Source organism: Pieris brassicae, chromosome 14 (genome assembly GCF_905147105.1).
Source record: "Pieris brassicae chromosome 14, ilPieBrab1.1, whole genome shotgun sequence".
In the NCBI taxonomy this organism is placed as follows: domain Eukaryota; kingdom Metazoa; phylum Arthropoda; class Insecta; order Lepidoptera; family Pieridae; genus Pieris; species Pieris brassicae.
Window position 1 is genome coordinate 1,600,506 of NC_059678.1, and position 27,552 is coordinate 1,628,057.

A 27,552-nucleotide genomic window follows, 5' to 3' on the forward strand; every position below is an offset into this window, starting at 1 on the left:
GGACAAAATATTGCGTTAAAAGACACGGGAGTTATAAGGATATATTGCAACGTACGAGGCTAGTTTGGACTATTTCAAGTTAGATACTCTAAAACACGTGATTACATTGATCTAGTTTATTTTTATAACATATTTAACTGTATTACTCATACTAACATTCTTGTAAAATTTTCCTTTCTTTGTAATCCTAGAGTTACTATAACTAAAAGTCTTCTATACGGCTCGCTTATCTGCTACTTTGAATGGTCCAGTGAATAGGCTATCTCGCTCTTACAACTTGATTACCAACATTGATAAAAGTATTGATATATTTTACAACAGTCTTAGTTTTCCTTTTTTTAGTTGTCATTTTATTTTGTGGTCGCTTGTTTAAATTTTTCCCTTGGTTACTTATGTTCTAATATACTTGATGTGTATGTGTGTGAAATATATAATACACGTTGTTTTAGAACTTATAAATATAAATAAATAGAGGAGGCGTAAAACATGTTTATGAGTACGTATTTTAATCTGGTAACTGTAGACAGTTACATGAAAAATAAAATATTTTATATCTATATTATTGGATTTATACGTTTCAATTGGTTCTTTTACAGAAAAGTACACTTGTACGCCTATAACATGGTTTCCATCCCCCAATTAACGCGAAGATTTCTCAAGTTATATTTCTAAACTGTGAAATTTAATATGATTACTGAAAATGAAAATGATTACTATCATTTGTCAAGTCCATAACCATTCTACCTGTTTGAATTGTGTTCCTGTTTTTGAATTATTAAAAAACAAAAACGAGATAACTTCTATAACGCCGTCCGAGTCTAGCGCGTTATAGGGATTAGTGTATTACAAAGAAAAATTGTCAATAACACACATTTCATATGTAATGTACATATATAAGTATCGCATACTTTATTCTCATTCGCAACGGTTACAAAGGTTTATAAATTATTTCCATAGCTTCCTAGTTTTTTTTCCATATATATTAAAGGAACCAGGTAGAATAATGAAGGACAGTGGTTTTTGTGCGCACGCGCAGCAACAAAATGACGCAAGCCGGTGACGTCACAACATGGCCGATTAGCTTTGTTCTGCTGTAGGTTGGAAGGCTATTGGTATGGCGTAGTAGTGTTCTGACTACGTCTGGATTTAGTAGAAAGTAGGAGTAGTCTAACTTGTTCATAAAAAGTAAAGTAGTTCCTCTCTTTCTGTCAAATTGTGTTTGCACTGTGATGAAAAGAGATAGTACGTAAACACGATACAACAATAACATATTGTTTTGTATGAATAAGAAGTGATAAATTTATAACAGCAGTATTTCTAGAATTTTAAACAACTTCACTTGTTCAAAGCACGTTTTAAACAGGAAAAAGCAGTAGCGAGAACTACTTTTTTAAATTATTTTACAGATGTAATAAAATACAAATATTCTTTACTATATTGAGACTTCTAAGGTGGTTTTATTCGTCTACAAATTCCTCTTTGACCCAACACATACATACATATATATATGACAAAAATATCCGTTCTGTATACATGTCCCCAACATAGGTGGGCTAAAAAGTTCGTAGGCCAATATAGAAAAATATTTCTTTTTATAGAATTTGATTTTTGATTCAATATAGAGTTGCCTTCAAGAACGATACAACGATTTAGCATTCATATATTTGTCTTTAGCTTTAAAATAGGTTTCATATGCGATTACCTATATATCAGCGCAAAATTTGTGTCCAGCAAGCATTGGCTTAAGGTCTGAGGACAGGAAAACGCTGGGGCCAGTTTTTTTTATATAGCTCAGAGCAAATTGGCAATATGTGCGTGTAAATGTAGTTTAAAAACCTAACGACATCTATCTGCGTAAACAAGTAAGAACTTATTTGCTGGTAATCATAAATGTGATGGTACACGCCTCAGTGGGGATGCTCGGATATATAAAAGTCACATTCGTGTGTCTACAACTAGCGAATGATAAATTGAAATTGACTTAACACAAGTCACAGTTGCCTTCGAAAATTCGCAATATTGGCGTGTTTGACAGATTCAAGGGGGCATTAAAAATCCATGTCAAAGTGAATGTAGTGAGCTAAAATTGGGACGTGTCTCTCGCTCACAATATTTAGTTTCTTATGTAAATAAAATATATTTTTTTGTAATAAGAAATAAAGTTCTTTAATCAATGGTCAACGAGGGTTCACTTGTGACGCGGAATATGCTTAGAAGGAGTATTAAGAATATCCAAAGCGCTAAATCACTAGCACCATGAGCACACCCCACATACAAATCCACATGTATATCCCTCCCTTTCACACAACACATCCGAATTATGTATTACGTATTTCATAATCTTTATTGATTTTTTCCTTTCGTAAATGAACCGTTTTGTGTATATTATGTATTCCATCTTTGGCTATATGTTAAGTATAATTGTGTTTCCTTGTATATATATGTTACCTGTTGGATTAGGAAGTATATAAATAAAATCAGAGTCAAAAACTTATTTTTATTGCGAAACTATTCTGAGGTTTCCAATGAGTCAATCGATAAATGGCTATTAATAAAGCTTTTGATAGCGTGACGCACCCAAATTTCTTCACACAACATACACTGAAGCGATTCATCCAGTTTTACATTATTATATTTAACCTTCACTTTCCAGCGATGCAAGCAGTGCGGGTAGTCCTAAAGAGGCGTGCGTGGCCAACTCCCCACCGCCACACCAGCATCCGGCTCCAGCCAAGAGGCAGCAGCACCATCCGCACCCACATCACGATCAGAGGCGACTTAGCGTTGGTGAGTATTCACGAAAGACAACATAAGAAATTTTTGAGCTCACAGAATCTAGCTGAAATTTATAAAGTACCTGCTCAAGTTAGCCTACACTTGTCTTAAGAGAGGATTGAGAGAAGAAACGTTAGATAGCGTGAAAGTTCCAGCGTTAGTATCTTGGAAATGGGATTGCCTTTCAAGGTTTTTCGAGATTACACTACAAGAATCCTAGTTCGGCAGAAATTTGAGATAACGTAAACGCTGTGTAAAATTTCTACTACGATGAATGGCCAGTCCAAGGTAGTCAATACCTGAAGTTAATCTCTATTGAGAATTTACCATGTCAGGAAATATAGACCATAAGTGCAATTACTGCAGCATCACGAGAGTAAAACAAGCAATACTTAACTTCCAAAAGCGATATTTTTTCTGACAATTTTGAAACACTGGTATGGAATGTGGGGCGGATGAAGACACGCCACATAATATCAGAGTTACCTCGTTGGTCACGGCTTACTATGTCTAGTGTTATATTAAAAGGCTTGGTAATTGCCAGGCGTGGAATGCGATGGTTTTCTTATATATATAAAGCGAAAAATAACGCAGCATAAGAACCCTTTTGAGAGGGAAAGGGAGGGAAGAGAAGGAGAAGGTTCGTTGGTCTCCTGCCACCAATGTAGTCCACACTTTGTCGGCTCCATATGGTTATGCCGCTGAGGTCCCGGTAGAATGCGGAAGTGACCCCGAGGGCCTCTTTGAGACTTAATACTGGAGGTGGATATGGGTTTTTAGCACGTGTTCCTCACCCGGTTCTCTGAGTGCCTGGACTGACTGGATTCCTACATATACCTGTCACATTTAGTGCGCTTATATCGCAACCATAATATCGCGCCGTCAAAAGCTCAACATTAAAGATCGCAACGCAATCGTTATTCGGATTTACAGTGTACCGACACAGGGTGAGGGTCTCAAACAAGGTCATTAAATTATTTATAAAAAAACAGAAACTGGTATTAGTAATTTTTGACCCCAGCCACAGAACCTGACTAGGCCAATGAAACAATCCTGCCCTTAGTAGTAAGCCTTGGGAAACCCATATTGCCCCGAAGTTTTGATAGGCTAAAACTATTTCCTACGTATGGTAATCTATTGCCATTTCACTTACACAATCAGAAACTGGACCAGCAAGTGCTATCACTAACCCAGATAGGTTACGTAAATTGTTGCGTTGAGGCGAAAGTTTTTGGTCGTGCAGCTGACTCGCTCGCACATATAGAATCGGTCGGTGTGCGAGAGAGATGGTAGTTTGGTTTTGTAATCGTTTTGAAAGCTTGTCTTATGGGGTTACATGCAACTTGGGTGATGATTTGAAAAGAGAAAACAAAACTCTGTTTTAATGTACAGTCCTTGAAGAAATGTAGAAACGTTTTGTATACCATACACTTAGGCGTGTTGGACTGAGGAGTGAGCAGGGAAGTGGGCAGCGTGAGTATGTTTTTTTATAGAAAAAAGGGCAAACGGGCAGGAGGCTCATCTGATGTTAAGTGATACCGCCGCCCATGGACACTCTCAATGCCAGAGGGCTCGTGTGCGTTGCCGGCCTTTTAAGAATTGGTACGCTCTTTTCTTAATGTTAATAGTTCATTCATGCTCTGCTCATGCCGCTACAATTCTCATGGTTAGTTGTACGGTATAGAGTACAGAGCTGAGTATAAATGACGCTATCGCAACAAGTATTAAGGCTAATGTGTCCAACTCTAGGAGTACTTGGTAAATTTGGGTTTAAAAGGTGGGAACACACTCGCAAGGGCTAGGCAATTTGAATGTTCAGAAATGTACCTGAATGCTCAAGTAAAAGCAGTATAATAAGGCCAGTGTAAAAGTAAAAAATAAAACAAAACACAGTATACCGAAAAACAAAGAAAATACAACAATAAACATATAATAACAATTAACACGAAAGCTCAACTCACTCAAATACCACATCATATGAAAAATTAAGAACAGAACAATTATACAAAATTTAAAGACGCACTAATATCAACAAAACAAGATAATTAAATCTGTACAATGCATTTAGAAAAAGAAACATATGGAAAAATATCGAGAAGGCTTTCACCCTAAAAGGCCATACCAAATTTTACAACTTACTAATGTAATACATAATTTTCCTTAAGAAATATTAACTTACCAATTTTTGTGAATATTGGATTAATGTCAGAAAAAATGTTAAATGAACTCTAAATTGATATTTGCTAGCAGTTCGCAAGTCAAGGGCGTAGAGCGGGCATGAAGAACTGGCAAGAAACTCTCCGCCTCCTCTTTTTAATCTCCAAGTTTTGAGTCATACAAATATTTGGAACTGGAGCAAATCAATCAATCATTTAAATCTTTGTCAAATTAATAAAAGGCTTTATAGATTGATTTTCGTTTATTGAGAGCTTAGAAATAAATGACACATTCGCAAAATTTCTAGAAATTTTAAACGTACAGGAAGTGGTCAGTACCAACTATGGGTTTGATAAACTTGGCGCTAACGTAACTAGTTAACTGACTACTACGATTTTTTTGTATTGTATTGTATTATTGCGCGGAATCACCGGTCCGGTTTTATTACAAATATTCGACTCAGCTTTTTATGTTAGCATTTTGTCAAACTAATGATATAAATTCCAGCCTAGGGCGGATAGAGATACATTAAGAAGCCAGCTCACGCGTAAAGAGGTTTCCGATCAATGAAGGAAGGATAAAATGGACAAATGAAGAAGAGATCGCTCGAATGCGTTAAGACCTCCAGTTGCCCTCATTTTCATTTTATAATGTTAATAAATAAAATGGTTATAAGAAATATAAACTATACATTTGTCAAAATAACCAGACATGATTATTATTAATGATAAAAAAGAGCTGTGTTGGGCACTAGCTTATGTGTGCCTTCATCTCTGATTGTTCGCCAAAGAATTTTGAGGAAACCATATCTATGTCATGTCTTTGGATGATCACCTACTTGGCTATAAAATGAAAATGATCGAAGAAACGTATGCAATCTGCATCCATTATCTAAACTACTCTTTCTCACAAATTATGACTTTTAACGATCTCCCGACCTCTAAGTGTGTGTGTATACTCCTTCTTTTAAAGGCCGGCAAAGCACTTACTTAAAATGGGTGTCAGTATAGTTTCGTAGTTTCGTTGAACTTCTTATATATTAAAAAAAAAACCTTTAGTTAGCGTAACAGCATTGGTACTCTGTAAAGTCTAAGTTGTGAGTTTTGTACCACACGATCTCATTGCGCCATCAGCGCTACGGATATTCAGAAATACATTGAAAGTGCATACAAAAACTTGTATGTTACTAAGTACCGGCGCAGGATTATGGTATAAAGTTAAGGTTTTGAAACCAGCCTTAGCGGTAAGACTTCCGTGTCCGAAACTGGGCATATAGCCGAAACTGGAATGAGCTAGTATCTGACTAGCTTCATCAGCCTCCGCCAGGATGCGTCGCTGAATAAAAATTATTTGGTGATAACGTAAATAAAGGAATGAGCGATAAAATTCACGGAGAATTATGCAAATTATTGACAACTTTATACAAAATTACTGAAGAGCTCCTTTATCCCAGTGTTTCTATAGAAGACTATTTTTTATTTAACATTCGCTGGACCGGTGATGGAAAACAGCATGAGGAAACCGGCACATAAGTTCGACAGCGTGTGTCATACACAGGAGGATAATCACCTACGTGTCTGTTAGATTGATTGATCATGAAACAGGTACAGAAATCTGAGGCCCTGATATATTTTATTTCTAAATTTATTTAAATCTGTAGTTATCGCGTTAAGATAATATTACATTGATATATATCATCCACAGAGGTGCGCGTGAGTCCCGGCGCAGCTGGAACGTCAGCCGAGTCACCACACATACACCATCCGACTCACCATCATCATAATATGGTTAGTAACTACATTAATGTTTAAATAAAAAATAAAAAAAAAACCTGTTGTTATTATATTTAATACTTGACCGCTGAAGAAGGAAAGGCCTCCACAAAGTTCTTTCACTGGTCTGATCTTCGTTACTATTTTCCAATCTTTCTTCACTCTTTTGTTTTATCTTTCTGGGTTTCTGGTGGGTGTCCTTTCCTCTTTATGCCCACTGGACAAGGGAGTATGACTGGCCCATTCTCACTTAATTTTTTTAAAGTGTTATTTTTGTAACAACAATATTTACAAAGAGACAATTTGATTAATAATTTATTTTAATATTTTGCGCTGATACTCCATTTGAGGAAGGATATTTTATATTATAACGCTACGACCGAAGTATGCGGGAAGACCACACGGCACATATAGTTTATTTATTTATTACCTTATTTTTACACTAACATAGTAACAAATACAATAGAAAACTTATTAATATAAAAATGAAACTAAAACATAATATAAAAAAATAACAAGAAAACATACAACCTTAACCTTTTTATAACTTATTATAAATAATGCAATTCTTGTGAATTCAGCCAGTGTACTAAATATATATATCTTCATATAATATTCAGGGTGCGTAAATAGCGCTCCTCTGAGTAACTTTGTACGCTTACCATGCCGAGTGTGATAATTTGGCACATGCCAAAAAATCAACTTTACGTTTAAACGAACCCATAGTTCTTTGATGTATGCTACTCGTGGAAGTTGCATACATAGGGATCAATATTAGTGCACACTCAATCATGACCTATGTAACGCTCAACCTCACATTGAGTTCTCTCTAGTACTGACCATTGTATGTTTTCAGGACACGAACCCCCTGGAAGGCCCCGTAGAGTCTATGGTCAGTGGAGCAGGATCATCTGATGGAGAATTGTCTAGTAAAGCAGGAGACAGTCCCAGTAGGAAACGAAGGCGGATATGCAGACATATATCATCAGGTAAAAAAAATATGCTATGAAACACTTTTAACTTGAGTCGCATAGGAGATATTTCCTTGCCTTGCTCTGATAGTAATTATATGCACTTTTCAAACATTTATCTTAATATATATATACATTTCCTGTCACGATGTTTGTTCGCGATGGACTCCTAAACTACTTAACGGATTTTAAATTAAATTGGCACACCGTGAGCAGTCTGGTCCAACTTAAGAGATAGGAAAGCTTAGATCCTTAATTATAATCGGAATTATATTTTATTGCAAATTATTTGTCTATAATTAATTAACAGTCACAATTATCTGTTAAGTCCAAAATATACTTTTCGACTGGATTGAGTAAGTAATCAATAGATGGCACTGCTATGGTAAACCGACAAACGTGTCATATAAGCTACAATTCAATCATGATTACCACGTGTTATTGCTATCAATTATTTCTACCTTTATAATTTTTGGTGTTAGCCAACCACGTGTTACTTAGACCGAAGTGTAAATCAAATTCAAATCATAGTGACGATAATACAGTGAAATTATTCTTTCGTGTCACGGTATTAATGCTAACTAAACCCACATTAAGGAGAAACGAAGTTCGCGGGGGCAGCTAGTTATATTTATGACGCTGTCTTCATTGGGTAAGTTATACATATAACGTGGATGTGATCGTTGAAGCCACTGAAATTGAGTCAATCAATACAGTCAAATATTAGCGTCCGACAGGAATTTCTTATTCCCATTCTAAGAGGAGAAATAGTTGCCAAATCTTCTAGGATCTCCTGTTTCAAGTGTAACTATGTTTTTGTTCATTATTTATTATAAAAAAGAACGAAATATAACTATTACAGGTGAAAGTAACGTGTCAGTGCCAACGCCGACCGTCGAAAGACGGACGCCTAGACATCATTATCAACCCAGGTAATTTTAAATAATATCTGGACACTAAAATTAGCTAAAGTAATACAGACTTAAAGGTCTCGCCTTTGTTCTTTAAGAGGTGTTCAAAATTGTTGAGTAATGTAAATACTGCTGTTTCAAGGAATAAATTATACTTATTCTGATGAAGCAATGTCTACTTGAAAGACGGTCTGCTAAGTAGAAGTGCTTTTACAAGGGTGTTATAAATTCTGACTCGAAGGACCAAAATAAGTTAAAATTTATAGAATAAAGTTCTGTTTTTCTGTGTGTTTTCAGTGTATTAAAACGCAACATGTGTTATCGGTACATATAGATATTAAAGCTGCTGAGTTTCTTAAATGGTATATGTCTATATCATTATGCCAGATTGGGATACATAACTTGAATATAAATTGTATGGCACACTCATTTAGTGCACAAGTTTTACTTACAAAAAATGATTAATTTATTGTTATAAAACATTTTATTTATTTATTTATAGCCTTATATCAGAAATACACAATATATTCATTATAACTATTTTTTTTTAAATCTAAGATAACCGATTCTGTGTGCCTACGGGCAAAGGCCTCCTCCATTGTCTTCTTCCTCTTCTCTCTTTTTCCTTATTGTATAGCAATCTCGTCCAGGATTTTCCAGCTATTTCCATGATTTCATCGCACCCCCCCTTTTTTTAAATTGCCTCTTGGTTGCCATAGTTTAATCTTTAAGTGTTACAATTTTGCTCCTCTTATGGTATTTCCAGCCCATTTCCATTTTAGTTGTTTTATTTTATATGTAAACTCAGAAAACCCTGTTAAATCTCATAAATTCTTGTTACTTATTTAGTTATTTTGTTATAAAAATATCGTTTATTAAAACCTGGACGTTACAATCAAATATACAGTATTTACTATTATTTAAACTTACATAGTAATCATAAAAATTTAAACAAATTTAAAAAGTGTACCCGTAACGCTGGCAGCATTTCCTAGCTTCGTTGAGCGAAGAAAGCACCTTGAATCTTGAATCCTGAATCTTTATTTATTATTATCTATTTGATTTTACTCATATTCCAGTAACTCTATGAAGTACTAACAAAAAACTAATAATCAAATCGTGATAATTTAAATCAAGATAACCCAACTCAGCGAACATATACAGCGGATGATATAGGTTAAAAATGTCGATAGGTATTTGGAGTTATATTTAAATTTATGTATTCTAGACGTCGCGTACGCTACATGAGCGGCGGCAATGGCGGTGTGTGTACACACCAACGACTTATGGAGCATACGCCCCACCCCCCGCACCCGCCTCACCCCGCGCATCTGCCGCACCCTGGCCCGTTGCTACTGGATATTAACCAGGTGATATTCTAGTTCTGGTCAACTACAGGTTTTAGTTGTGTTTTTATTTCAGCGTCAATTGTGTCGTGCTGGACTCGGTCTCCGCACTTAGACTCTAATTAAGTCCGTTGTATGTGAAGTCCTGGCTCAGTCAGCTGTGCTCCTTCCAGAAGCACAGATATCTCCTTTGCAGGCTTCACGGAGCGACCTCACTGCTCAGAGGAGCAGTACATTGGTTAACCTTGCATTCCAAAACGACGTGGATGATGTTAGTTTAGTTAGATGATTATTTTGGATGCAGGTTTGACGAGACATCACGCTCTTGGCTCTTACACTGAAAGTTATAATTAAATGTTTATTTATTTATTTACAGCCGGCGCATGTATGGCGAAATTCTAACTAAAAATAACAAAAACTGAAATAAAATACAATTAAGTTATTTATAAAATTGACAGTAAACCTCCTGTTATCCTGTAATCTTTTCCAAGTATATTTTTAAATCACAGTAAATTACCTCCATACGATTCACAAATAGTTCACTCTCCAGTGAAGAGTCGAGAAACCCATTAAGCAGCGAGAGTAACCGAGGAATGGGAGCTTGTTCAGGCTGGACAGTGCGAGCTGAACGCACAGCAAAAAGGTTGTTTCCGGCAGCGGTAATAATTGTCCGGAACGTATTGTCCAATGATCGTTTACACTGATCTACTACTATGTTAGAATTATGGTTAAATATGGTTGGTTAAGTTTGGTGGGATAATGGTTTTGTGTTTCATTGTCCATTTATTCGAGATCCAAGATATTACCTAAGCGACTGAAAATTGGGTCACACACAGCTAAACAAATTTAATCGATTAAGAAAACACTTTTTAAACGGATTGAAGCTATGTATTATTATTATAAACTTATAATTATTTACATAATTTTAAATTTTCCGACGTTTCGCGTGCTTTACAGCGTGCGTGGTCACTGTGACTGAAGACAAAAGGTGTTTAATGTCAAAACTATCACAGTATTTAATCGATTTTACACAGCGTACTAATTCTTAAAAGGCCGGCATCTCACGCGAGCACTCTAGCATCCTGAGAGCGTCCTCTTGCCCGTTTGCTGTTGCTACTCTGTTATATGAAAAACAATAACCCAGAAATATATGTGTTGAATATATCTTAACTATAATTACTTGATTCCAGATGTCACTTCGTGGCGCGCGGTTAAACGCGCTCGGAGGGGGCGTGGCGTGGCCTCACCACGCTCACCCACACCCACATCCACATCCACACCCGCACCCGCATGCGCATGCGCATCCACACGCGCACGCACACAGGGACCACCCGCAGCGGACTCAGGTAAATGTCAGGTTAAACGGTTGCGGTTTTTCATCGCATCGGTCCACAATTGGAGCCGCTCTGTTACATTTTTCATTCCTCGAACATAATAAGACCAAATACTTACTACAAAATAATGAAAAATATCTGTATTAGTTGTATAACAAGATCCATTTATAATTTCCTGTTAATGTGTACTTGGTATCAAATTGCAGTATGGAGAGTTTTGTTAAAAATAATATTAATAATGTTAGGTTTTGTACTGTTGCTTACATAGGAACAACATTGTTACAGTATTGTTTTCTTTAATACTGTGTATGTTAGTTTTGGATATCAAAACATAAGTTACACATAAGACAAAACACTGAAATTTTATTTTTAATCAGTTTTTGTTAAATAATATGACGATTTCTCTAATGTAGCCAGTATACAAAGTTTTGTTATTTTTATGATCTACAATAATAATCATGTAATGAATGCATATGATTTAGCAAAAGCCTTTTTTTTTAAGTGATTGTAGGAAATTTAATCGACTGAAATTGTAATCCTTCACAAAAATGTATGTCCCAAATGAATTGCTAATCTGGGCATAGCATATGGGGTATGAAAATATTTAGGTACTGTAAGATGATAAATATAAACAGGTTGATGATTTTTTTAGGTTTAAGTATGTTGACGTGGTACGACTTAATTTATTCAATTTGTCTATTTAACTATCTTTATTGGTTTCAACAAAAAAAAAAAAACATTTTGAACCATGCCTAAAGTCGTTCCACGTCCCCGTTGTGGTTAGTTGGTCTACAATAGCTCGCGTGTCGCGCGACTAACGCAGGTGGCGAGTATAGGTGCCGCCGAGATGTGGCCGGCCGTTCTGCCCGCGCTGCCCCACGCGCTCCGCTATCAGGTACCGAATTAGGGCCCAAACCCCACATCCCACCCTTTGACTCCTCAGTGTTCGCTTGCCCGATGTCCCACGATCCCAATATGGGGCCTCATTAAAGGTGTTCCTCATAAATTTGGAATCAATGATTCAGTTCTTCTCGTCGAGAGTTTTTCTAAATTGCCATCGGGCACCTCTCAATTATACGTTGTCAAACGGGCATGCGAATACGAAGCTTATTTAACTTAAGGGCGCCTGTGAAAGCATGTTTCCATTCATCCGATTCGAAGTGTGATGTCGGCTAAGGGTGATTCGTGACGTACCGGCGCGTGCATGCCTCCATACATTGATTTGAAATCTCTAGTTGTTTAGCTTCAGTAGTTACTAAATGCTTTATGACCTACGGTGATGAGGATGAAATGTTATTGGCTTTCGCATTGTAAGAGAGGCAATAACTTCTTTTGTAAAACGCAATGTGAAATTAATAGAGATTTTAGATCAATGCACTGATTCCATATTCTGCACCGCTATAATATCGTCTAGATAAACGTAACGCGAGTGATGGTCTGCTGCAGCTTGATTCCGCCGTTCAAGTCTCGATAGAGAGCATTTGCAATCTGTAACTAGTCTGCGTTGTTCCATCCAGTACAAAAATAGTTTTTATTGTAATTAATTTTAACTTCGCTTGGTGGATTCTGTATTGACGATACTCTTTCTTTCGATCCATTAGTCGAAGCACTTTGTCGTGAGTCTGTTTTGTAGTTGCAATCGTTCTTCAAATGTTTCTAATATTGCTTTAGCTTTAATTAATAAGTATATTTCAGTCATTCGATGTCCTACAATGCTTGTATTTTAATGACACGTTTTTTTTATATGAGGTTTTAACCACTTAAATCACGTCAGGGATGGTTGTGTTGTGTTTTGGTCCCACTTTCGTCCTGGTTAGCTTCCGGTTTATGGTGCATTGTTAAGCTTAGTTCATTCTTCAGGTTGCCTGCTATAGGTTAGAATATACGCTGCAAAAATGCTGTATTAGTGTTATAATGATATTATGAGTTTTATGTTCTGTCATTAGTCCCCAACTGTGTTTTATTCTATTATTAATTTTTACCTGTATATCCACGACCCGGCGAAGTGTGCTGTACTTGTGCCTGAATCTTGTAGTAAATAAGATTTTCAAACATTATAATCCGTTGAAAACTTGTGTTTCGGAGTTACCCCTAAAATTGTATATTGATTGGAATTCAATTCACATGAAATTTAGTAAAAAAACGTAATTTCTAAACATGGATTTTTCACGGAATACCCGCTATTTTTGACTAACTCCTGTCTAGTTTCAGAACACGAATAATTTTGACCAACCTATCTATATATACTAGCTCACTCCCACGTAGGATTTAACACACTCGGAGCTAATGAGATGGCGTTATACGTGGTACGAAATTTCGTGGTCTGGACCTAGATTTACATTTGTACTCATTCTAACGTTGTGCTATGTACACGGCACGATTAGGTTAAACTTAAGCAACCACTTAAGCTTTGTTTATGGTATAATCAATGTTGCGTTAGCTGGGTTCACAATTGTACGTTAAGCACCGAATGATATGCATGCCCAGATTGAAAGCGTTTACGCGGCAGGGGTACTAAGTTATGTGTGCTTGTATTAAGCTTGCGGCGTCCGTTACTGTAGTACGGTACGCCTCGAAATCTGTGCATTTTAGTTTTTTGTTAGGGTGTGTACATTAGGACATTTTCTGTTCACAATTTGACAATTTATAGTGTTAAATAATATCATAAACTTATCTGACTTGCGGCGTCTAGTTTAGCTTTTGTCCAGCGTTTCTTGGCTTTTGTATATAATTATCATCAGCTCAGATATGTTTATGACCTATATATATACGCTAAAACAAATGGCATATACTTTTATATTATTCATAAGAATCATACACACTTCCCCAACTCAAAAACGCACTGAAAGTGTTTCGTCACATTAGGATTACGTTGTAGTTTGATATTTTGAAAATACTACAGCTTTTATACCACTGTTCAATCGATCTAGGCGTTACAATCCGTAAGCTTTACATACTATAACATTTTCTTAAAAATACTACACAACAATACAAGGTAAACTAGTAAACGCTCGGCGCTGATAGCTGCTTGGTTTATGGTTAAATGTGAATAAAATAATAAATTATCCTAATACTAATATTTATTTTGTTTCTCATGTCTCGTTGCACACAAACTACAGATATATAATGGGTCTTATATGCATGTCGCGCTATATCTTATAAGTAAATAATCTACTGAACAAAAAATCAACATATTTCAAATTCCAAAACTCCAAATATATATATAATATATCGCTAAAATTATTGTAGTTAATGTGCAGCGGAACAGCGTGCTTCTTCAATACTTTAGAATACAGAGTCCAGTCCTTCTCACCTAAATGACAATAGTTTAGTTGCTTATGTTTACGTTCAAGATCATAATTGCTAATTTTTCTATAGCACACGCATTTGATAGCGTCTATAGGTTTGCCTATAGGAAAATTTACACTTCTCAGCAATTGTGATTATTGAGAATCGTTAGACGTCAAGTGGCTAAATAGTAATAATTTGTCTTAAACATTAAATAGGTCAAGAGAGCATTTTAGCCTTCAAATGCTTTTTGTGGTTTGCATGACATTAGATTACAAAAGTGACACGCGGTTTGCTCCTTTTGGTACACCTTACAATCAACATACATTTTTCATTTGTTGCATAGTGTTCAAGGATACGTCAAGTCCATAAAAAACACATATTACATAATACCTCACTTTAGCTATCTAAAACTATTTTTAGTTAATTAAAATGCGTGTAATCTACATGATAGATACTATCTAAAGCTTCACTTGCTCCTTTAAATCTGTCATATCTTCAATCTTCAAACTTTAAAAAAATGATATCAATTTTCTCAGCTAAATTTACCGAGTGCCAGCTTGCAAGCTAGTGACAAAATCTTTCAACGTTTGTATGTAACATATCCTAAGACTTCTAGCATTTTAAATGTGAAATATCTATTCAGTAAAATTGCCCAATCGCGTGCATTGCGTGCATATTTTCACAGTTATTTTTTAAATTATGACACTTAACATGTAAATTACATACTAATTGAATGTGTCCCATTGACAATTTTGTTCCCTTTCAAGTGTAGATTCTTCACTATACTTTGCATATTATTTTGTATATTCTAACGAAACAAATCTGTCGAATAGTTGTTTTTTTTTTTAATAAATTGGGATGCATTCATCATTAAAGAACATTATTTAAGGATCGCTACAAGATATAAATGACGTCGCAAAGCAGGCGATAAGTAGAATTGAATATGCCATAGACTACAGACAGCTAACAACTGTATCGTGATAAACACTATAGCATACATTTTTATTAGCAATGATATTCTAATTATTTTTATGTACGCTATTGGGCGTAAATGTATATTATAATATAAAATTGAATAAATTATATACAAATCACAATAAAACTTAAAGAAAGCCCTAGATGGCGCTAAAACTGGTTTGGTAATTTTTTTACAGCTTTTTAATTTCACAATCACGCTTGGTATTCAATATATATTGCTCATTTACTTATTACATATTTTTTAAGTCTCAAATTACAATAACGAATATTGAAGTAATAATAAACAAATTATTTTAGGTGATTAAGGTAGATAACCTTGACCGAAGCAATAATTTTTTGCATTGTAAAATAGGCATTAAAGATGTTATTACGAGAATTGACAACGTTTCATTTTTGTACAGATATTGGCGACGAAAAATTCTTTATCAATTTTGATTCAACATTTTAAAAAACTTTTTCCTCGTGCAGTCAGGCACATTATGGGTCAGAAGATAAGAGGTGCGCGCTATAGTAACAATAGATTTTTGTATCAAAAACTCTGTTGATGTCAGACAGCATGGCAGATTAAAATACAGGGAGATACTTTGTACTCGTTTAAGTATTTCCACCCAATTTGAGACCCATATATATTGCCAAGGATAAAGGATCAGTCCTGACGATCCAATCACGATAGACAATGACAAGTAAAAATCCGACCGCGCGGCAAATAGTAATTGTCAAAAGCAGATTAGGGTAAAAAACTACCTTCACCGAGGAAGGCGTCGACCTTTACTTCGTATTTCGCTCACTCCAGTGAGCTTCCGCCCCGCCCTTCAGGAGATTAACCATCAGGCGATAAGCCACCTCACAGGAGACGACCTTGCGTTGCCGTGTTACGCATTCCGGCTAAATAAACCGCTACTCATAGGTCTCTATGATTCACAAGTAAACCCCCATTGAGTATCGTGTCCCCCCCCCTTCTATTAAGGCAATAACGTCGTCATGAGTACGTGTACGTGAGAACTGTCAAAAATGAAAATCGTAAACGAATGTGGCGTGTGTCATTGGAATTATTAATACAGAAATTTTTGAAAAGTTGTCAATTCGATGTAATGAATCTTGCAATGGTCATCGTATACCGGTCAATATATAGTAACGTGTGGCCTACAGATGGGCGGTATGTACGCGGGCCTTCAGTACCATGGGACATTCCCCCCGCCGCCGCCCCGCGGGCCTTTTGCCTCACCTCCGCACCCGCATACCCACTATATCGCCAATTCACAAGTAAGTCAATCAAGCCAAGATATATAGGATACGATACTCCATTTTTGTTCGATTGACAATTGGATTTAAACCTAATCTATAATCGAATAGAAAACTAAAACAATTTACAACAAATTTTACTGAGGGTTAACGTTCCCATAAGGATGTTTTAATTTAATCTGTTAGTAACTAAATATAGAAAAAAAATACACCAAGATTTCTATCAATTATTCACGTACATTTTGGTCCTTCGAACCTTCGGATCTGTAGTAATAATATTTTCAATGTAAGTGCTATCAAAGGGGAATCATTTCAGCGCGCGGAAGGTGGACGTCTAGATATGTTGGGTGGAGGAGAAGGCACACTGTCGCCTCTCCAAGCCACGCCTGATCTTCATCACGCTCCACTCTTGTTGGCAACAGAGGTAATGTAACTACTCTATTGTGCGTGATTTTATTTAAAAGTTACATTTTCATGTCAAAGAATTTAAAACATTTTGTTGAAATAGTCTATTAGGTTAATTAATTTCTCGAAAGAAGTGTCACGTTTGTGAAAATTTTGAAATATTAAAATGGGGGAGGATATTGTAGTGAGATATAAAGTTTATTTTTCGTAGAATTATCTTTAGAGTTGTAAGCAGTTGATAGCAGATTATAGAGAAGATTATATTCTGATATAATACTTTGGAAGCAGTATTGGCTTCAACGTGTGACTCTTATCTCTAAAGTCGTAGGTGCGATCGAGGCTATGCACTCGGTAAGGTGAAGGAAAACATCGTGAGGCCACCGATTTTTAATCTTAGATACAAATTCAACGGTGTGTCAGCCGCAGCCCAGACCTAAAAGATTATAGCGTCATTTTTAATGTTTCATTGTTTAGGCTCAACGAGCTCCAATAGAGCTGATGGCGTCACACGCGAGGCATGCGCTATCTCATCACCACCATGTGAGTTTTATTTTATTTTATCGGCTAACGTAAAGATATTTTTACTGTTGTAAGATAACCAAACACGAGTATATCAGCAATGTGAATCGGATTTGGGACATGGGCTCACTTTCGCGTATCTTTCTCTGATGATCTTAAAGTAATTGTTATCAGCCCGGCGTATAAATAGTGACAATATAAAGAATACCTTACAGTTACAAAACATGGATATTCGTAATGCGTATCACTAAACGTAACAATGATACAAATTATAATATCAAATGGTAATCGAAAGCTGTTGTTTCCAGCATCGTCGCAACGGCGTAGGGCCGCATGCGCACGCGCACGGCGGAGTGGGTGTAGTAGGGGCGGGCTCTCGTGGACGTCCGTACGTTCGCACCGCGCCGAGGTGGACGCCGCACCCGCATACCGTGCATCACATACACGCACAGGTGTTTATCGAACACATTTACATTTACTATGATTTTAATTCTATCACTAAAAACAAAAAAATTTAGTAACACTTTTCTTTATCTGTTTTGGAAGATAGATATATTTATTATTTTTTGTCAAAGTCAAATAAATTATTTCAATAAGGCCTATTACTAAGGCACTTTTGAAAGTCAAAATTACAAATTAAAATTATTAAAAATAACGACTAGTTACCCCATCCCAAAAGAATGGAGAACTCCATATAATTTTAAAATTTTAAACATTTCGTATACATTGATTCGATAGTTATACGTAAAGAGCATGTACGTAGAATTAAAAAAAAATCTATACTAAAGTAAAATGGTGTTATAAAAACAATTCAGCAGATAACTCAATTAATATGTACATACATGTTGCTCACTATTTGTAAGAGATTGAGTGTGGTGTAGTAGAATAAATATTAATTAATTTCAGGGCGGAGGCGGTCTTGTAAACGCATTACCTCAGTTACACGTCGCATCGCCGCTGTCATTACCGCCACCACCGCCTACCTACCAGGTAAAAATTTAATATCCTTTAATATTTTATTGACACTTAATACTCAAAAGCGTCGAGCCTTGTAATTAATTACCTTGGTATTTGAAAGTGCGTTGACGATATTTGACAATTCGTTGACGGTATTTGACAATTCGTTGACGGTATTTGACAATTCGTTGACGGTATTTGAAAATTCGTTGACGGTATTTGAAAATTGCCCCTAACAACTATCATTGTTAGTCTATTCAAATCTATATTGCTAGTCTGGTCAAATTAAAATCTGTCTTCCGTTTAACCGTACCTAACATCGTGAGATTGATTAAATTTGAAAACATTTGCACACAGTTATTCACTGGTGCATTTGAAAAATAACTCAGAATATCACTTAGAAACTGACCTATAAATTGGCTAGTGCAAAGTCCCTTCAGGGTCCTAGGCCGGCGACGCACTTGCGAGCCTTCTGGCAGTGTTCGTGCCCAAGTTCGGTGGCTGACCTATTGAAAAGACATTAGAATTCTCTTCTCCAAGCGTGTCAAGAAGCAATCGACGTAATGATAGTTTATTCGCGTCGCACAGGTGTTCCTGAATCTCCTTGCGATGTTCCCCCTCTCTCCTTACGGGGAAGCGCGGGGGGAGGACGGCGCAGACTCACCCGAGACCGAGAACTACGAGGCTCTGCTCTCCCTCGCCGAAAGGCTGGGCGAAGCGAAGCCGAGAGGACTGGCGAGGCACGAAATCGATCTGCTGCCGAGTTATAAGTACTGCGAGCAGACGCACCAAGGTAAGCTAAAAGGTACTGATGATTTTATCCGATTTTCTAGTTATAATTTTGCTTGTGCGTGCGCTGAAGTATGAACAAGTGAAAGAAAGACAATGTACAGCTTGCCAGCTAGTAGTCTGTGAAATGTGTATTTAAATTTATGTGAAATAAATGTCAAGTGTATTAGCAAGCTGCACTATATATAGCTCACAACCCTACAGATGTACCCTTACATAAATAAGTATGGCACCAGAGACCTAAGGGAACAGACGGAGCCTACTACCTAGGATCAGAGCTTCAAGTCACCACGATAGTTAAGGGCTTGAGGAGGAGGCTACGAGAAGAAGCGAAATATTAATGAGACAGCAATATTCAAATCAAATTTATATATTTATTTTTAAACAACATCTTACAGCTACCCACCTATTTACACATGTACAAAATAACTCTTATGAGCTGACGGTGTATCGCGCATCTTCAGCTGTTAAAATTCGGCACAGCCCCATGGGCCGTGTCAGGTAGTCCAATAAATGTACACAAAACAGTCATATATCAGGTATACCGGCAAACAACTTGAACAAATGTTTGCCTGCGCAGAAGCAATTTTTAAGTATCCTGAGAGAGTGACGTGACGATCGCGTGATTGGTAAATCAGTTGACGTTTGTGTCCCGCGCTGTGTACGATGCGCAAACGTTCCCCACTCCCTTGTTTAATGCTCAAGAAGTTTGCCGGTATCTGTACCTGGGTGAATTATCGTCTACTTGATTATAAGGGAATTACCAAAGTATATGTTACTAGTAACAAATATTGGGGCAAGATGAAGTAGCGTAGCAGGATTTGTTATTTTATGTCAAAGAGTACTGAAGTAGACGCGATGACGAAAGAAATAGGGGAAATGACAGCTCAAGGGAAGTAAAAATAAAATTTAATTCGTTTATAATGGCTTTCGGCCCTGAGTACGTCCCGTACGTCAAAGTAAACGTAAACTTAACAATCGACCTGATCGAAAGACATAATCAAAAGTAGAAGTATGTCTGTCGCAGACAAGTGACTCGTATTTTTATTTTCAGGCGAACAAACCTCGTGCGTGGTCTGCATGTGCGAGTTTGAAGCTCGTCAGACGCTACGTGTGTTGCCTTGTGCGCACGAGTTCCACGCGAAGTGCGTCGATAAATGGCTACGGGTGAGTATTGACATCACTGAACTATTCGGTTCAATGTTTCAACAGCATAGGAGTGGAACTCCTTGCCCAGTTCCATCTTCCCTAGACAGTAAGGGTCCATTTAAACGGCGGTTGAATAGGTATCTCCTGGACATGTCGGATTGTGGCCAAATGTATGTCCAGTTCTCTATAAATTAAAAAAAAAATCTCGTAATGGATACTTTTATACGGGCTGCAATTCAGTGATTTATAAATAAGCTTATTATAATGTTATTTTGTACAGAAAACGTGTTTTTTTTAAACTAAAATCGTTTATAGTATTGTCTTCTATTAACATAAATTTACACATTTAAAGAAAACACTTTTTTAACGAATTGAAGCTATTTCATAGACTTTTTGACATTCAACACCTTTTCTCTTCAGTTACCGTGACCACGCACGCTGTAAAGCACGCGAAACGTCGGAAAAGTGTTTTCTTTAAAATCGTTTAACTCAATTTAATGAACTTTTTTTTAACACTTCGTTACAAAAAAAATTGAACATAATTAAATCAAACGGAGGGCAACTGGCGGCCTTCCAGGAGCTTTCCTAGTTAATATTGTAGTTATTTTTATTGTGTATCTCTTAACACATTGTGTTTGACTACATTCAAACTCATTTGAATTAAAAGAAAATTATTGTAATTTTAACTTTTATATAGTCTCCATGTTATATTGAAATCATAAAAAACCATTTCTTCTCATATCAGTTATAAATAGTCCACCTCCAGAGCGACACAATTTTAAATTTAGTCGCTTTGAATCAAACCTGATACTATAGAGCTCTTCCCTCTTGTCATGACAGCGTAAACATGTTTGGACTTAAATAGTGTCTTTACAATGATGTTTTATAATAAGTACACATACCACAACCTCCGCTTGAACACTGTCGAATAAGTTAAAGTTTAATATAATAATGTTTTAACAGCATTTTTGATGCATCTTTGAAAGCAGTGTTAGTTTTGAGTGACGGTTGTAGACGGGGCTTAATCTGAGTATGTCAAAAGAGTATTGAAATAAGATTTTGACAAACCGTTTCTGAACCTCACCCTAAAATTGTGTTGATCTAAATAAATAGGAGTCTTGGAAAACAATATATACTTTTTTTGAACTGAAATTGGTACTACTGTCGCCATTTTGAAATGTCAGACTGACATTGTTAATTCTGTTATTTATTGTTGCGTTTAATAAATGATTTCATCACCACATCTAGTAAAAATCTAACTAAAATGTGTTTATTTTTATACCTTGCATTATTAATTACAATGGCAAAGTTCTAATTGCTAGGTATCTCAAAAGATATTATATTAATAGTACAGGTAACAAAACCCATTATATCATTTGTTCCTAAGTTTAAGGGAACCGACTTTCCTCAGACCTGACATTCGACGGCGTGCGTCAGGCACAGGAGGCTGATCACCTACTTGCCTGTTAGATTGACAAATGATCATAAATCTGAGGCTTAGTTTATAGCTTAATTTGTTAAATAAATATTTATTGTTGCAGTCGAACCGCACCTGTCCCATATGCCGCGGCAACGCGTCAGAATACTTCAACAACTCCGAGTGACTCTAACCAAAGTCGCCCAGCGCGACTGAACCACCAAATAACGAACGGTTATACTTTTTCATATCAGTGGATTCCTATATTTAACGGATGTATTTGTTTGATAGTGCAGTAAACGTACCGGTATTTTGTATACATAGATGAAACGTTATGCCGGGTGTTTTAAGACTGTTATCGGTAATATATCGATACCGAAAACGGTATATATGGATATTTAATTTTCTTTTAAGAGCAAAATAGGCCAGTGCTAAACTCTTTGTATGTCAAAACAGACAAAAACTTAACTTTTTAATTAGGAACTGCCAGTGGTTTAAAGCAAATTCTACAAATTGAAAGTATTTTCATTCGGAGCGGTCTTAAGACACTCGGTATATTTAACCGGTATTCCATAGATATACCGGTTAAATATACCGGAATACCGGTTTATTGTATAAATTGTCGTTTGAAAAACCGGATATATCAGATTCACATAAGGCGTTTTTAAATGTCTAAAACGTGTGTGGGAATGTGAAATGTCATTTATTATAATAATAACGTCATACGAAACAATGATTTTTAACCGTAAAACCATTACTAACCGGTATAACAATTTTAACTTTAATCCTCGCTAGATGTCTATTAGTTATTTAAATTGTTTTGAAATTTAACAAAATCTGAAGAAAAAAATCATTTTGTATTTCACGGTTTTTTCTCGACAAAACAGTTTTGAACTTAATCGTTTTAATTTCAACTGAAACAGCAATATACAGTACACTTGAACGTTTTTATCGAAACCGGTAAAAATACCGACGTTTTTGAAATGACAACGGCTTATTGACGCTCGATTTTTAACATTATACAAAATACTCCAAAAATGTACAATACCGAATTGTTTTATGATTAGGAAAAATCTTATAAAGACTCTCATTAACTCCATTACTTTAAATAATACGTATTTTCTGGCGTAATAGAATGGTCGTTAAGGTACGCGACGAAGACGTTAACAAATCGTATGAACGAGACAACAGCCAAAATGAAGTAATTTCGACGTTTAACGGAGTTTAACACGAATTTTTATACGGTTTTAACTGCGTGTTCAACCCGGCTTTATATAAATACGCAATTTTGACAAATATTGTGAGGAAACTTGCACGTTGGAGATACAAAACCTGATCTTCTACCTGCGTATAAAGACGAACGATTAATGGATACTTAAAGAGATCTGAGGATTGACAGTTGATCGTTGTGGTTTTGTCAAAGTCAGATTAGTGTCAATGGTTCAAGGAACGTTGACTTCTGGCACACGAATTTAGTGATTACACTCTTTGATTAGTTAAGTTTTAAATTTTGTTTGACAGATGGTTTTTTTTGTATATCTTTCGTTTGTTTAATTTCATACTGTTGCCATGGTTACTGTTATTTTCGTTGGAAAGTTACCGTGCGGTAGGGTTTTGGTGTAACACGGCTTCTGTGTGGTTTTAGCGATAGTGTAAATAAGTAAGTTGCTGTTTTGTGGGTAGAATATCTTTTATTTGGCGTTGTCGCTAATCAATATCTTTCGGAATTCTTATGTATTGAAGAGTTTATGGCGTTTTGTTAAGATGCATTTTACAGAGCGAAAATTAATATCTTCTTGATTGATTAAAAGGTCAGTATTAGGTATCAGTTTTGTGTTGTGTTGAGAGAAATGACAAGAAATAATTTTTTTGCAGCTCTTACCCAAAACACTTCGATATAATCTAATAATTCGTATTCTAAATGTATTTCGCGAGCAATAACTAGCTTTAAGATTCGAACTGACAAGAAATTCTTAAATTTTTTATAGTAACGTAAAGTTGTTGAAAAATGTCTACTTCTAAATGAGCTAAGTCACTCGATGTGTCAATTGTCACGTTGACAATAGACTAGCGAATGGAATTTGGGTTACGGCAAGTCAGTTGTGATGTGTCAATTCTGTCGCACCTGAATAAACGTAGGTCTGTTAACTGTCATCTGTCAAATTATTGAGTTGACACTGTAGAGTTTATTTTCGTTATATTTGATGTTTAAAGATCTAACAGACACGTACTATGAGTTCGTAGACATATGGAATGGTTTGAGTGATTCATACAATACTTTAAAAAGATCGTTCCTTATCTAGTTAGTAACAGGTTTGGATATACAGATCGCTCGAACTATTCCCTTTTTCTATGGAAATCCCTTACTCATAAGAAGAGTTATAGTTCTCCAGTCTTCGTACACGATAACTTTTATTACAAACATTGCGTTAGTAAGACATTTCTAAACAAACGACGACAGACATCTACGATGTTTAACAAATACGCTGACACGACAAACGATAGATACAGATGTTTTAGTTTTATGAGGGTAGAAAACACAGGCCTGCAATGTACCCACTAAAATTTTTAAAATTTTTAAGTGGTCGTTTATATCAATACTATAGAAAATGTGTATTATTTATATTGGATATAGTTTAAAATACAATAAATATTGAACATTTTAGTTGTTGAGCGCTTTTAGACAATCGGATTGTTCTTTACTTTACCGTCTTGTGCAATATTAGTCTGTGCAATTGAAGTTTTAGATATCAGTTGACCAAGTGACCGCCATATATGAGTTTAAGGAATATTTTTTGTTAAGTTTACTGTACCTTCGTTATTTTGATTCAGTTACACCACCGCTGAAGGTCCGAGGTTATTATACAGGATGGGTTTTTAATTCCACGTCCAAGTCGAAGTAGGGCAGGTATTTTAAAAATTAATAAATATTGTGTTGCTGTTTTTAATACGATTGTCTGAACAATCTCCCGATTTGACGTTTTTTATGGTATTTTATCATAATTCGGGTGAATTTGAGTATACGGAAGTCACATCTGTCCGACACTTCTGGAGTTGTTCTAATAATTGACGGCTTTTAAGTGATGGAAGGTTCTAAGGGAGGTTTTACTTGTGAACTTTGTTTGAACGTGAACTTAGTTTGGCTCCCATATGTCGAAAACGTATCGGATTTTGAAGTCTGGAATGTTACCCTTGGATTAAAAATTTACGGCATATGAGCACTAACAGCCAATTAACAGACGTAAATTTCTGTTAAATGTACGGCCCGTAAGTATTACGAATTGTTTTTTCAACATCGTGACACAAATTCGTACGTCACTCTACTTAACGGTTTATCTGTAACATAGGTTTAAATTAGTTAATTTGTTATCGTAGTAAATTATAGTTTTTTTTTTTCAATAAGATCCCAAATTGTTTATTGATTTGTTGTACAATTTAGCCCCAAGCGCAGACTTGTATTACGCGTTCACACCGCACACTGATGTAAGCCGATATATGAAAATCCAAAGGATAAAGCTCTCGATTTAGTTGTTATTAGAACAGCCCGAGATAGAATTTCAGAACTACATTAGCGGAGTCCAGATCTAGCGATGAAAGCGAAAAGTATGTGAGAGCCTCATTCAGTGGGTGTGGTTGGATTTGGTTAAGGTTTAAAGTTACGCGCGGCTCAAGCCTGTATGTATCAAGTGTGTTAGATTGGCAGTTTGTGGCTGTAATGTGAATGCCATGATGTATAAAACCCTAAAAATATGTATTAAGAGTGATAGGTTAATGGATTTCGCCTATATTTAACGTTCAAATTCGTCTTCCTAACATTGTTTTGGCCGTGTTTGGAATGCGGCTGTATTCACACGTTTTTTTTAGTTTAAATGTATTCCTTAGTTTAAGTTTTTTATGTGCCTTCTTGCGAACAATTATTATTTTGTATTTTTTCTCTTGTTTAACATGGTTTACGGTAAATTGTCTATATCGGCTTTAACTTGACGTTTTGAGTTGGAATAAAACTGTCGTTTATAGATAAGTTATTGTTCACCTTATGATTATTGTGTTAGATTATTTTTATTTCTTAACGCTGTTCAGCTAGTTATTAATCTGTGATTCAGCTACTCTGTGGCATCTGTCAAAGTTGTCGTTTTAACAGCTGTCACTCGCCAGCCAATTACCAAAGCATGTAATGTACAGTACGCTCAAACGGAGTTGATACTTTGACTCTGGATGCGCGGCGTCCGCCTCATTATGCTCAGTCGTTTTTATTTTATTAAATGCACTGCTACTTTCATTTGATTTTTATTTACGCATCCTTTTTTTAAATTTTAGTTATAACCTAAAGACATGCTGTAGTCATTCGGATGTATGGAAACGTTTGAATTATTAACACTAATTAGGAATTAACGATGTGAAAAGTGCCTTTTTGGTATCGTTTTTTCTTGAATTTACCTAATTTGTGTGTGTTGGTTGACCTAATGCAGAATTTGGAACAAATGTTTGTTTTTACAACAGAATAATAATGTCTTCAATTATAGTTGGGACTATCGCAAATCGAGCTCAATGTAGAAAACATTAAGATCCTAAAAAAGACTTGAAATTCTAGTAATTTAAAATTCCTTATCTAATATTGAGGAAAAAAGGTTTTTTTAATGAGTACATATATGAATGATAACTTATTGACGTTTGGTCAAAATTCCGAATTCCTGACAGTTTTGACAATTCCCAAAGATTTAACAAGTTCTAAACAAATTACAGAGCGATATAATGTAGCATAATCTAGATTAGACATTGGCACTGCGTACCTATCTATAGAGTTTTTCAAGACTTTTCTACATATAACACATTAGATGTATCGTGTGCTTCTAGTGTTGCCAAATTACGATAAGTTGGCAGTTGTCAATGCAATAACATCAGTTTATATTGATGCGTTCTCAAAAGTTGCCATCCGAAAAACAACGCGTTTTGTTTTTTTTTCTCTTGTTTGGGTGTCACATGACGCTGATGTTATTGTTGTATGATATTGTATGTGTTGTAATGTGAACACAGCTTTATATTATACACCAGTCCATACCTATGTAGTATAGCGATGTACATAGCGTTATAAATAATATATTATATAAGATGTATTTTTGCATGGTTAATTAGAAAGATTTTGTTGTTGCTATGTGATTTACTTAACTACATAACTTTTATGTAATTACTCTTGTAATACATCCCAATTTGCAATACAATCAATAGTATTAGCTAGTGTTCGCTCCAGAAACTGTGAAACTCCATTTGTGTACGTATGAATTTCAGATATTTTTTTCCATTTGAGATATAAATTCTCGGTACTTCGCTTATCGTGCTTATTCGTGGTAAAAACCTAACACATTTCCTTGGCTTAATGCTTAACATTTTGTAATAAATGCAATGTTCATGTTAAAATCTATAATTCTCTCGAACCCATACTCAAAATGGTATACAGGGCAAATAATTATGAATTTGAAAGTAGTAAGTAAAGCACATCGCTTGAATGTTTTTTCAACTCGGGAAGATGTCCCATATCTGT

At 35.8% G+C, this 27,552-nt stretch overlaps 1 protein-coding gene across 1 annotated transcript in view; it reads left to right on the top strand.

Moving 5' to 3' along the window:
* LOC123718191 overlaps window positions 1–26,292 on the top strand; it is a 58,971-nt gene extending 32,679 nt beyond the window's left edge. The window contains exons 12-25 of the mRNA XM_045674633.1: window positions 2,654–2,787; window positions 6,637–6,719; window positions 7,561–7,693; window positions 8,538–8,607; window positions 9,815–9,956; window positions 11,123–11,278; window positions 16,685–16,798; window positions 17,094–17,201; window positions 17,657–17,722; window positions 18,010–18,153; window positions 18,608–18,691; window positions 19,247–19,451; window positions 20,502–20,614; window positions 22,138–26,292. Of these exons, the coding sequence (XP_045530589.1) occupies window positions 2,654–2,787; window positions 6,637–6,719; window positions 7,561–7,693; window positions 8,538–8,607; window positions 9,815–9,956; window positions 11,123–11,278; window positions 16,685–16,798; window positions 17,094–17,201; window positions 17,657–17,722; window positions 18,010–18,153; window positions 18,608–18,691; window positions 19,247–19,451; window positions 20,502–20,614; window positions 22,138–22,200 (1,615 nt within the window). The 3' untranslated portion in view covers window positions 22,201–26,292. The remainder of the gene's footprint in view (window positions 1–2,653; window positions 2,788–6,636; window positions 6,720–7,560; window positions 7,694–8,537; window positions 8,608–9,814; window positions 9,957–11,122; window positions 11,279–16,684; window positions 16,799–17,093; window positions 17,202–17,656; window positions 17,723–18,009; window positions 18,154–18,607; window positions 18,692–19,246; window positions 19,452–20,501; window positions 20,615–22,137) is intronic.
* Window positions 26,293–27,552: the final 1,260 nt, after the last annotated feature.